This window comes from Pinus tabuliformis, chromosome 9, assembly GCF_031772625.1.
Source record: "Pinus tabuliformis cultivar Carrire ecotype Pingquan chromosome 9, CPIR1, whole genome shotgun sequence".
NCBI lineage: Eukaryota > Viridiplantae > Streptophyta > Pinopsida > Pinales > Pinaceae > Pinus > Pinus tabuliformis.
The window spans coordinates 804,549,711-804,563,524 of record NC_142307.1 but is presented as its reverse complement, the minus strand read 5'-3'; the positions used below and the strand labels follow the sequence as shown (position 1 = coordinate 804,563,524).

The following is a 13,814-nucleotide window of genomic DNA, read 5'->3' as shown; positions in this document are numbered from 1 at the left end:
AGAAAACAAAGGCTATTAATCTTAAGTTTGTCAAAGGATCTGAAACTCTGGATGAGATCATCAATGTACAACGTTCTCCTCTAAACAAGACAGGTCTGGGCTATAATGGAGAAACTTCTCAAGCATCCACCTCAAGAAGTTATCTTGATGCAGCAAGAAGGAATGAGCAAAAGCACAATGGAGATCACCAGGTAAAGCAGGGACGAATTACAAACAAAGACTATCAGGGGCAATCCGTCTTAAGGGTGAACAAAAGCTACAACCAGCCACAGGTAAAATCTTCTCAATTTGGTTCAAGAATGGATGACAATAGAAATTACAATCATTTGGCCGGTAGATTTGATAACCGCAAAAGTTTCTTCAATGGACAATGTTTCTCTTGCCATAACTTTGGTCACAAAGCAGCTCAATGTGTTGCATATAAAACAATCATGACTAGAGAAGCTCAAAAACAAAGAAGTATGACTGGGATTACAAAAAGGACCTATAACAACTTTTCGGCTCTTGAAAATGAAGTTGAATGTTCTATTTGCAATAACTTTGGTCATGAAGATTCTGAATGCAGGAGCAGGTTTCAGCAGAAAAAGGAACAAGCCTCAAGCACCAGAACATGGAGAATAAAGGAACCACAAACAGAAAGATGTGGGATAGCCTTTTATGCAGAGGGACAGGAAAATCTATGGTACATCGACAGTGGATGCTCGAAGCATATGACAGGTGATAAGGAAAAACTTGAATCATATTCTGCTTTAGAAAAGGGAAAGAAAGTTTCTTTTGGAAATGATACTCCTGCAGCTATAAAAGGAAAAGGCACTGCTCAATTGAAGGAAAAGGTCAAAGCTAGAAATGTTTTGTATGTTGATGGATTGAAGCATAATCTTCTGAGTGTCAGCCAGATGTGTGATCAAGGAACTGAGGTAATATTTAGATCAAATGAATGTCGTGTTCGTGATCTTGATACAGGTGAAACAGTGATCAAAGGTAGAAGAACTCCAAATAATCTATACATATTTGAAGAAGGACAACAACAATGCTACTTGAGCAAGGATGATGAGCACTGGTTATGGCACCGGAGGTTGGGGCATCTAAGCTTTTCACAAATAAGGAAAGCATGCAAATACCAGGCAGTTCGTGGTCTTCCAGATATCAAAATTCCAGACAACACCATATGCAAATCATGTCAGTTTGGAAAGCAAACCAGAACTAACTTTCCTGAGAAGGAAGGATCAGCTAGCATGCCTCTTGAGCTAGTCCATACAGATGTATGTGGTCCATTTAGGAAAAGGACACCTCAAGGAGAAGAATACTTGATATTATTCATTGATGATTTCTCCAGGTTTGTTTGGTTAGGACTTATGAAGCACAAAGACGAAGCATTCGAAAAATTCAAATCTTTCAAAGCCTTGGTTGAAAATGAAGCAGGTTACAAAATTAAGTGCCTCAGGTCCGACAGAGGTGGGGTGTTTACCTCAAATGAATTTTTCGATTTCTGTGAAGAACATGGGATAAGAAGAGAATTCTCTACAGCTAGAACTCCTCAGCAAAATGGAGTGGTGGAAAGGATGAATAGAACAGTCCAACAAATGGCTCGTGCTATGCTTGATGAGTCTGGAACTCTTGCAACTTTCTGGGGAGAAGCTGCATATGCTGCTGTTGTTATTCTCAACAAAACAAATGTCCGAGTGAACAGCACTCAAACTCCTCATGAGCTCTGGTATGGTGAGACTCCTTCGGTAAAGCATTTCAAAATCTTTGGGAGCAAATGCTATATTAAGAATACTGATGAGCAACTTGGCAAACTTGAACCTAGAGCAGATGAAGGCATTCTTCTTGGTTATTCCCCACATAGCAAAGCATATAAGTGCTACAATAAAAGACTTGGAAGAATTGTTGACAGCATTAATGTAGTGGTTGATGAAAAGGGATACATTCCTAGGCAAGTAAATCATGAAAATATCGAAGAAGATGAAGACTACCCTCAAAGACAGAATGATGAAGAAGAAGAACCTCAAGAAGCACCAGAGGAACAGATAAGGATAGAAGAGAAGACTCCATCCAGGTATGTTCAGAAGAATCATCCAGAATCTCAGATTTTGGGGGAGAAAGAAGCAGGTGTACAAACAAGAAGAACAATTGCAGAAGCTTCAAGCTATTTGGCATTACTCTCCTCCACTGAACCACAAAATGTAAAAGAGGCATGCAAAGATGAATGTTGGGTCAAAGCAATGGATGAAGAACTTGAGCATATCGAAAAGAACAACACTTGGGAGTTGGTTCCTAGACCAAAGGATAAGAATGTTATAGGGACAAAATGGGTCTTTAAAAATAATTTGAATGAAAATGGGGAAGTAATTAGAAACAAGGCAAGACTTGTTTGTAAAGGGTATGCGCAGCAAGAAGGAATAGATTTTGAGGAAACATTTTGCTCCTGTTGCAAGACTTGAGGCCATCTGAATGTTCCTTGCTCTCTCAAGCTTTCAAAAGTTCAAAGTATTTCAAATGGACGTGAAATCAGCCTTTCTGAATGGAGACTTAGAAGAAGAAGTATACATTGAGCAGCCAGATGGTTTCATTCTTGGAAATGATCCAAATCTTGTATGCAGACTGAAAAAGGCTCTCTATGGTCTCAAACAAGCTCCAAGGGCTTGGTACTATCGGTTGGACAAATATCTTCATCAACAAGGTTTTTCAAAAGGGTCAGCAGATAGCAATCTTTATATAAAAGTTGAAAATGACAAATTGTTAATACTTGTTGTGTATGTAGATGACATTATCTTTGGCAGCAATGAAGAAGCTATGAGTCAAAACTTTGCCTTGGTGATGCAGAAAGAATTCGAAATGTCCTTGCTTGGAGAACTGACATATTTTCTTGGTTTGCAAATCCAACAAAAAGAAGGAGGGATCTTCTTGTCTCAAACCAAGTATCTTAAGCAGATTTTGAAGAAATATGGCATGGAAGATGCAAAACCAGTATGTACACCCATGGTCACAGGATGTAGCCTCAGTTCAAATGATGAATCAGCAGCATTGCATCAACCAACCTATAGATCTATGATTGGAAGCCTACTTTATTTGACAGGTACCCGACCAGACATCATGCATGCAGTGGGAATAGTTGGAAGATTTCAGGCAAATCCAAAGGAAACTCATCTTCAGGCAGTAAAGAGAATCTTCAAATATCTTCAAGGAACTCAAAACTATGGCTTATGGTATCCTAGAGATACAGATCTCACACTTCATGCTTATACGATTGCAGATTGGGCCGGAAGCGTGGATGACAGGAAGAGCACAAGTGGTGGTGCATTCTTTATGGGTTTCATATTAGTATCTTGGTTCAGCAAGAAACAGAGTTCGATTGCCTTGTCTACAGCTGAAGCAGAATATGTTGCTGCTGCATCCTGCTGCACTCAACTCCTTTGGATGATGCAGACCTTGCAGGATTTTCAAATCACTTGTACTCCACCTATCTCCATCTTATGTGATAATACAAGTGCAATCAGCATTTCAAAGAACCCAGTCATGCATTCAAAGACCAAGCACATACCAATCAAGTATCACTTTCTCCGGGAACAAGTGCTTGAACAAAAGGTCAAGTTGGAGTATGTTCCTTCTAAGGAACAAGTTGCTGATACACTCACCAAACCATTGCCCAGGGAGACTTTTGAATACCTCAGGCAAAAGCTGGGGGTTGTTGATGCATCATCATGTTGTTGAATCTCTTCTGATTGTTGATTGTACGCAAGGTTCATCTGGGGTATATGCGTACATGTGCTGGGTTGCGGATTGGTCGAAGATCGAATGGAGCATATAATGCATTGTTGGCATTATGGAGGAAGTGCAGAAGGAGATCATGGATGCTGGTCTGAATATTTCTGCAATATGTCTCTATCTCTTTCATGGTCATTTATGGTGTTTGGTGGATTATGGTTCTTCTTTGCAGATCTGGTTTATAGTCAGGGGGAGCATGTTCTTAGGGGGAGCATAACCCTTTGCCCTTGCTATCAAAGGGGGAGAATGACGTTGAGGATCTTGAGGTTGCCATCAAGTCCAAAGGGGGAGATTGTTGGCATTATGATTCTGGTATGGCTCTATGTTACAAACGTTGTACTTGATGGCAACACTCTCAAGTGGCAATGCTCTGTTCAGGCTCTCAAAATGTTGGAAATTAAGAGGTACGCAGGTGAATGGTTCAAAAGGTGTGGACCCGCAGGTACGCCGACCAAGAAGTGCGTTCATACCCGCAAGATACCTGTTCATGAGGTGTGGACCCCTAGTTCACTCATTTCAAGGCAGAGAAGCGTGCTCACGTGGGGTTTCTTATGTTTGGCCCGTGGTATTTAGCCCATCGTTCTTGATTCTATGGTTTTGGCCCATGGTATAGGAACTAATTGAGCCCCGGTTTGGATCCCTTGTATTGGTTATTGATGGTTTTGTCCCATGGTGTGAATAAGGGCTTGACTATAAATAGGGAAGGAGATCACTTGGCTAAAGTATCTTTTTGAAAATTGAATACCTTAAGATCTGAAATATTGGGTTATCGGTTTAAAAGCTTGATCTACATAAAAGTGATGTTGAAAGTGAATCTATGAAGTGTGATCTCTCGGGCGCATGATCAGATCTGGGCATCTGACTATCTATGGCGCACTGGTGGACTGCCAATTTGGCCCTAATCAGAGGTTCGCAGGTGATTAACGGTGCAAGTGCGGGGGTACGCACAGCAGAAGAAGGTGCAGTGCGTGGGTATGCAGCGCAACAGAAGTCCAGGTGCGGTGGTTCGCAGTGAAGAGAAAGCAGAAGCGCGGAGGTACGCTGTGCGACAGAAGCCGCAGGTGCGGGGACACAGTGAAAGTACGCGGCGCGATAGAAGCAGTGGGTGCGAGGGCACAGTAGACGTACGCGGCGCGATTGAAGGCACAGGTGCGTGGGTACGCGGTGCAGAGGAACGCTCTCTGCGTGGATACGCAGAGGCACAGAAGGTGAAGTGCGAAGTCCCGCAGCCCAGATAAAGAAAAACTGCGGATCTGTATTAAGGCATTTATTTGACTGACTTTTCTCTGTTGATAAGGTGTTATGGGTTTAGTTTACTGTTACTATTGATCTGGTTACTGTAGTTGACTGGGTGACTTACTTGTACTTGATGATAATTTGATGTTCATGGATCAAGTTTGAAAATTTATGAAAAGTGATCCTTGAAAGAAAAGAAGTAGGGTGTTGTAGCTCCCTTCCAGGAGAGACTGGAAAACGAGAGAGAGTTGTAGCTCTCTGCAGGTTGCAGCCTGCGTACTGGTAAAGGATTGCACTAGTACAAAATCATTGTAAAAGGAGTTTCTAATTTGAAAAGGATAGAGACATATTGCAGCAGGTGGTTTTCACCCACATTGGGTTTCCACCTTATATCTGGTGTTCTTTGGTGTGACTATCTGTTTTTCTTGTTCATGCTCATTATTTTATGGTACTAACATACAAAAATAATTCAAAGAATAAATAAGGAAGATTTATTAAAAGAACTTGATAATACTGATTCACCCCCCCTCTTAGTATTATTTCCAACATAAGTTGAAGGGAAAATTTCTGCCCAAAGATTATCAGATTGCTATGTACAGGCAGGTACAAAATCTGAAACAAAAAGGCATGATTGTGAAAGAGTATACGGAGGAATTCTATTGGGTGAACCTAAGGGCAAGTTATATGGAGGACACCTCGGGAAAACAGCGAGATTCGTGAATGGTTTGAGATTGGAAATATTGGATGAGATAAGCATTCTCTCACCCAGAACTATAGATGAAGCTTATCAAAGTGCCTTGAAGGCAGAAGAGAAGATAAACAAGAAACAAAATGCCAGGAGAGGAGGAGGATCTGGCAGAGGAAGAGGACGAGTTTTTGGCAGAGGTAAAGCTGTCAATCCCAATGATGAAGGAAACAGCTCGAAGGCTTCAAGGACAACAGAGAAGGACAGTAGCACGAGAGGAGGAAGGCCATACCAACGCAGAAGAGGTAGTGGCAGAGGCAGAGGAGCTACCATCCAGTGTTACAGGTGCCACAAGTGGGGGCACAAGTCCTATGAGTGTCCTAAAGGAGAGCAGGCCGGGACAAGGGGAACATACATTGCACAGACGGATGAAGCAGAGGCACCACCCCAAGAGGTAGAGAATGTGCCAGAGATAGGTGAGGCCTTAATTTTAAATAAGGTACTGCTGAAACCAGCGAAGGAGACAGCTGACCCAACTCAAAGGAAGGCATTATTCTGGACAGTTTGCAAGTCGCACAGAAAATGCTGCAAGCTGATTATCGACAGTGGGAGCACAGATAATCTAGTCGCCACAGAGATGGTGGAGAAGTTGGGCTTGAAGAGGCTGAAGCACCCCACACCTTACAAGGTGTCGTGGTTGCAGAAAGGACATCAACTGTTGGTTGATGAACAATGTGAGGTTGAGTTCCACATTGGCAAATACAGGGACAAAGTTATTTGCGATATAATGCCAATGGACGTGTGTCACATACTGCTAGGAAGGCCATGGCAGTATGACAGAAAAGTAGTGCATGATGGGAAGACAAACTGTTACAAGTTTGTCAAAGATGGGATTAAGCACACGCTTGTACCCATCAAGGAGGAAGAGACAACAAAAAAAAGCAGAGTTAAAGCGTTACTGGTGGGAGGAAAGGAATTTCTGAAATGATCGAAGACAGCGAGATAAATTATGCTGTTGTAAGGAGGCCAAAGACAGTGTTGTTGCACACTAAAATTTCAGATTTGCTTGAGGAAATTTAGGAGATGTTGTAGGAGTTCAGTGATATTGTGGTAGATGACTTGCCAGATAAATTGCCTCCTAAGAGAAGTATTAGTCATCACATTGACTTTATACCTGGAGCTAGTCTACCAAACAAGGCAACATACTGAATGAGTCCCAAAGATAATGAGGAGATCAGAAAACAAGTACAGGAATAATGGAAAATTTTAGGGGTGAAGTTTCGCCCTTTGGCGAAATTAAGGGGTTTTAAATTTTTAGTGGGCAAATATTTTGTATCATAGTACATTTTTACAAATTGCCTCAAATATCCCACCTTATTTTAAGGGAGAGGGTAAAAAAGGTAAATTTAGACCTTGAAATTAGGAGTTACAACTTTCCATTCACCCTAATTTTCAAGAATGGGTTTTATTTATGTGAATCCTATGGGCAAAGAGGTATGGTAAATTAATAAAAATATAAATAAATGAGAGGTATGGTAAATAAATAAAACATTTTTTATATTTACTCCATAGGTCACCTTATATACATGCAAGGGTGTAAACAAATAAAAATATAAATAAAGTGGAGGTATGGTAAATAAATAAAACCTCCTTTTATATTTAGTCCATAACCCTCTTTCTATTTATGAAGGCTCAAAAAAGAGGTTTTATTTAAGTGAATCCTATGGGACAAATACCATATTTGTAAAAGAGGTGTGATAAATTAATAAAAATATAAATAAACGAGAGGTATGGTAAACAAATAAAACATTTTTTATATTTACTCCATAAGTCACCTAATATTTACGAATACTCAAAAAATGTGTTATTAATACCATGAAAAAAATTATTAACCCTAATATTAGTACTAATAAAAATAAAAATGGCACATGGTATTGACCCATGGTATTCACGTGGAATGTAGCCTATTTAAATGGGGGAATTAAACCAGCATAGATCCATCTTTACTCTGGATCTACTAAGCCCCGAGAGGTATCAAATATCATGATATGCAAACTAGCATAGAGTGAAAAAGTATTTGATCCCTCTCGGGGCTTGGTGGATCTAGAGTAGAAATGGATGTTGTAATTTAATCTATGTTAAACAATTTAACTTGGTTAAAATAAAAAATAAAATAAAAATCAATTATTAATTTTATTAATTTTTATAAATTACTAATAGTAATTTTTAAACTCCAGTTTTATGATAGTCCATGGTATTGACCCATGGTAATGCCATGGTATTCATGTGAGAAAAGACTATTTAAAGGGGAAATTCTATCATCTTAGATCCATCTTAATTGTGGGTCTACCAGGTGCTCAGGGGGATAAATAGATTTCATCCCCCTAAGAGTGGTAGATGTGGAGTTAAGATGGATATAGGTTGGTTTTTATGATAATGAAGATATTAAATAGACTTAGGAAATTATATTGTAAAAACATCTTAAGGTGAATGGTTAAAGCTACATTTAGTCACTTCACAAAATTTAGTAAAAAATACCAATATCTCCATTAATATTGGTTTTTAACTTTTTATGTTTCAACAAAAAAAATTCAAAACAATGAAACCTTATCACTCTTTTCGCATCACCCTCGCAGAATATTTCTCACCATTTTTCAAACAATCTCAATAGGATATCTTCATGAAAAAGATTAGGTATTGATGTTGGATTAGTTGTTTGAAAAAGAAGTTGGTTTGTACAACCTTTCATCTTCTACGCTATTCTTAGTTTGTCCTAATGATTTGTGGGGGTTGGAGCCACTGCACCATATTTTCCTAAAATGTGGAGATTGTTCACCAAAAAGGAAATTAATCTACATGTTACAACGCTACCAAAAAATGCGAGACCTATGAGGGTAGTGAATTATGCTAATAAGCAATTTTGATTGGGAGAGACGTAATTAAATTTTATTATTTAATTGAATATTTCCAATTAAAATAATAATAAATCTACATTTATATATTCATATATTGATCGGAAGGATTCTCACAATGGTCACTTCTTTCAATTAGATCCCCTTCAAGCCTTTAGGATATCTAATACTTTCTTATATAATATAGTTGGGGCTTGCTACTTGTTGGCGTGTTGGGGTAAACAAACTTGATGTGGTTTTGTTATCTCGTAGTTGGAGTCTATGGAATAATAAATAAATTTGATAACTTGAAAAATGTGGTAGCTTGACAAAAGTTGTAGAGAAAAGATTAATCTCTCCTACCTTGACAGAACTCATTGTCAATATCAACACCCACAAGAAATTTGTTGTGGAATATTATCAAAACTAATAGAAGGATATGAAAGAGTGTATTGTAAGAACCTTAACAAACACGGCCACTAAAAATTGGAACATTGTTTGTAGGAAGAGAAAATTATGCTTCCATTTCCAAACATGTATGTTAGTATATTACATTTTAATGAATATGTCTCCTTAATATCATATATGGTTTCATACTTTAACAAAACATTCGCCAAGACTTCACAATGTTTTATTATTCAGTAAAAGATTACCCAAGATCTTACAAGATTTTATAATTCAATGAAAGATTCTCCATCACTGTACAAGATAATATAATCTAGTGAGAGATTCGCTAAAAAATTTATATATACATATTATATTATTGATAAAATCGCCTCCCATTTTTCCTATGTATCATGGGGATTAGTCCATTTATTATACATATAAATTGAGGGTGGTTCTTAAAATTTTCCCTGAAAGGAATTGCTAGATAAGGGGTTGATATAGTAGAGTTTAAACCCCTATGCAATTCCGCCATTTCTCACTCCCAAGAAAGGATGAGAGTGGTGAACGTGCATGGATTCGAGAGCCATCAACAGTACTACCATCTGGTACAGATTTCCACTGCCACGGATGGATGATATGATGGACTACCTAAGCGAGGCAGCATACTTCTCGAAAATTGATCTGAAGAGCGGTTACCACTAGATCCAAATCAGAGAAGGGGATGAATGGAAGACAACATTCAAAATTAATGAAGGGCTATATGAGTGGCTGGTAATGCCATTGAGTTTAAGTAATTCCCCTAGTACCTTTATGCACCTGATGAACAAAATGCTGAAAGAGTCCATTGGGAAGTTTCTAATTGTCTATCTTGATGATATATTAATTTTTAGCAAGACTAAAGAGGAACACTTTCGACATGTTCGGAGTGTGTTGGAGAAATTGTAGCACAATAAGCTACTGATAAATCTAAAAAAATGTTCCTTTTTCAAAGAGAATTGGTTTATCTGGGTTTTTTGATTGCAGAAAATGAGTTGAAGATGGACCTAAAGAAAGTTGCAGCTATCGCTAGTTGGCCGTCTCCAAAGATCCTGTTTAAGGATCATAGTTTTCATGGGCTAGCATGTTTTTATCGTAAATTTATTAGAAATTTTAGTGGAATTTGTGCGCCTATGTTGGACACTATTAACAAGGTGAGTCAACCTTTCTATTACACTAAAGTAGTTGAGAAGAGCTTCCAGGTATTGAAGAAAAAAATCACTGAGAGGCGAATCCTGAGATTGCTTGATTTTAATAAGCTTTCCAGGTCTGTTGTGATGTGAGTAGTACGGCCATTGGGGTTGTACTCAGCCAAGAAGACAAACTTGTTGCCTATTTCAGTGAGAAGTTGAATGAAAGCAGGTAGAAGTACTCATCTTATGATAAGGAATTCTATGTTGTCATCCAAGTGTTGAAGCATTGGAGACATTATTTGCTGGGTAGTGAGTTTGTTTTATTCTCTGATAATTTAGCATCGCAATATGTGATGAAGCAACATCAACTAAATCACAAGCATGCAAAGTGGGTGGAGTACTTACAGAGCTTCACATTTGTGTTCAAGCACATTAGCGGAAATGCCAACAAGGTAGCAGATGTGTTCAGCAAGAGAGCTTTGCTCTTGCAGGAGAGTACGATACAAGTGCCAGGATTTGAGCATTTGAAAGACTTGTATCCAACGGATGCAGATTTCAAAGAGTCTTACGAAGCCTATTAGAATCCGTTATTGGGAAACAATAGTCCATGGTTGGACTATAATTTATAGGAAAAGTTGTTGTTTAAGGGAGGACAACTATGCATTCCTGACTATTCAATGAGAGAAAACATCATCCGAGAAAAGCATAGCGAAGATCTAGCCAAACATTTCGGCCTAGAAAAGACTTTAAATCACCTCAGACACTTTTATTTCTAGCCAAGAATGAGAAGGGATGTGCAATGATATGTGAGCAAGTGTAAAGTGTTCCAATTGGCAAAGGGACACAGTCAAAATATAGGACTCTACACACCATTGCCTATTCCAAGTAGACCATGGGACTCAGTCAGCTTGGACTTTGCCTTCTGTCTACCAAGGACAAATAGATGTTTTAACTCGGTGATGGTGGTAGTAGGCGAGTTTTCAAAGATGGCACATTTCATCCCTTATATGAAAGCTAATGATGCCACTCACGTAGCACACTTGTTTTCACAGAGATTGTCAGACTGCATGACCTACCTAGGTCCATTATTTCTGACAGGGACGTGAAATTTACAGGACATTTTTGGCGCACCGTGTGGAAGAAATTGGACACACAATTAAATTTTAGCTCTGCATATCACCCACAGACTGATGGGAAAATGGAGGTGGTGAACAGGAGTTTGGGAAACCTGCTACGGAGCTTGATTGGAGAAAATTCACGGATGTGGGATCGCGTACTTGCTCAGATGGAATTTTCTTATAACAATTCACCAAATCACAGCACGAGATACAGTCCTTTTCAGATCTTGTATGGCATGCATCCTCGCAGAGTGCATGAGTTGCAGGATCTGGGAAAGTTGGAAAGAAGGAGTGTTGATGGGGAAGATTTCGCCAAAGCAATGAATGACTTACACGAGCAGGTAAAGTCAAAATTGCAAGACAACAGTTAGAGATATCAGCAGCGAGCTGATTTAAAATGGTGGGAAGTACAGTTTGTTGTAGAAGATGAATTCCTTGCACACTCACACAAAGAACGGTTCCCTAAGGATGAATATAACAAGCTGAAATATAAGAATATTGGCCCCTGTAAAATTATGCGTAAATTCTCAGGCAATGCTTATGAATTACAGCTGCCACCAGGTATAGGCATATCACCCATCTTCAACATGGTAGATCTATTTCCATATACTTCCAGTCCTGAAGATGACAGTGCAGCAAGGCCAGAACGGGACACCAAGATTGAAAGAGGTTCTTGGGTGAGGCAAATGCCTTCAGCTCAGCCCCTTAAGATCAAGAAAATTCTCAACACACAGGTGTCCAAGCAAACTTGCAGAAAGAAGTACCTGTGGTACCTTGTCAAGTGGAAGAACTGTCCCATTGAGGATAGTTCATGGCTTGACACAGCATAGATAAAGCAAGCAGGAAATTATGTGGAGGAGCTCATGGAGCGGAGCCATGAATTTTTATTACCCTGGAAGCCTGATGCAGGAGCATCTAGTTGAAGGGGATCATCATGGTAGGGGGTCATTTGGTCTCAGTGAGGACAGAGGAAACAGTTCAAGAGAACATCTTAGTTTTATTTTAATTTTAATTTCTTAGTGATGCAGCGTTTAGGAAGGTGAATGTCAATTTAAAACTGTTGTAGTTAATTGTCCTTTTATTTTATTTCCATATGTTAATTTTTGCAAATTACAGCATAGAAAAAGACAACAGTTATAGAAACTGAGTAAACTATCAAATGTAACTGACAGCAGTTAAGATAAATTGTTTTCAAAATCATTCAAAAGATAGAAGGATGCATTGTAACAGGTTCGATTTTGAAGAGGAAAAAGAATAATAGAAATCTCTGCAAACAGAAGTACACATTTGAATCCACGTTGCAGTCCATTAACAGTCCTTTAAATTTGTGTTATCTAGTACTGTGTGCAAGAAAACATTTCTTTTTCATAGAGCATGTGCATTTCTTTATTTACATGAATTTAACAGCCTCATAGACAACCGAATATTCCAAGCATCAATAGCAGGAGAACCGACAGAAGTCCGAGCAACCTTTGAAACATAAGATATACTAAGGCAAATAGAACGGTGGAGTATCATAACAAATTACAATCCCAAGAAACATAACAGAGCAAAAACACATAGGTAATTCTCAAGCAACTGAACTCTTTCTTTTGTTTTCAAAGAGAAACAAAATAGTCTCTGTCAAGACAAAATTACAGTCTATATAATTTAAACATAGTCCAAGTTCAAACATGGTTCAGACCAGAAAATGGGTTGAGAGACCCTAACCAAAAACCCTATAGCCATCAAGTATAAATTATGACTGTGCTAGACCGAGGTCTATAATAGCTTAACACATAGGAAAAGTCGAAATTCTTTGAGCCTAAACCCTAACAAGGCTACCATTAAGTCGACGACATCATACTGAACAAAAAATAAATAAAGCTATCAAGAAGCGACCCTACCGGGTTTGCAAGCATGCACAGGAGTGGAGACTAGCTTCCCAAAACCGACACCACCTACAAATACCCATCAATAATAGGGTATGAGAGTCATATCAAAGTGAAACTGAAGAAAATAATTGACAGAGGGTTTCAGGGATAGGGGAATGTTACAAACATAGGAGACAATGCCTCAAGACCACATTCAAGATGAGGTTGTAGCCACCAAAGGGTTCTCTGCTCACAAGGGGTGGCATCCTCAGTAACGGAGTAAAAAGTGAGAGGTAATGATAGCACAGAGCAAGGGATTACCTTGCCCATTGATGAATAGAGTCGAACGCACAAACCCTGGAGAGTACAAACTGCAACAAGAAGTGAAAGCACAAGCCAGTAAACCTCAGGAGCAGGTAACCGAAGGAAATAGAGATGGGAGCATACATTAACAGTTAAAAGACGACTTGCAGTGAATGCACATAGAGGAGCTAAAGCCACCATAACTAGTATACCTTCCACAGATAGACAGACCTCATCCATTGCAGATACAGAGAAGCATACAACTACAAACCATAAAGCAACCTTACCACCTGGTGAAGCATAAGCCGCAGCCACACCAGGACCAAGCAACAACATCACTGACATCAAAGTCACATAGGAAAACTAGCACAGAGAACTAGCAGAGGAAACACTCGAGCCACCAC

General features: G+C 39.1%; 1 protein-coding gene across 1 annotated transcript; it reads left to right on the top strand.

Annotated features, from left to right (window-relative positions):
- Positions 1–9,537: 9,537 nt before the first annotated feature.
- Positions 9,538–10,717, top strand: LOC149151209 (uncharacterized). The gene is made up of 3 exons (XM_089443091.1): positions 9,538–9,658; positions 9,991–10,089; positions 10,476–10,717. The coding sequence occupies exons 1-3, from the start codon at positions 9,538–9,540 to the stop codon at positions 10,715–10,717; spliced, it is 462 nt and encodes a 153-aa protein (XP_089299217.1).
- The last annotated feature ends 3,097 nt before the right edge of the window (positions 10,718–13,814 follow it).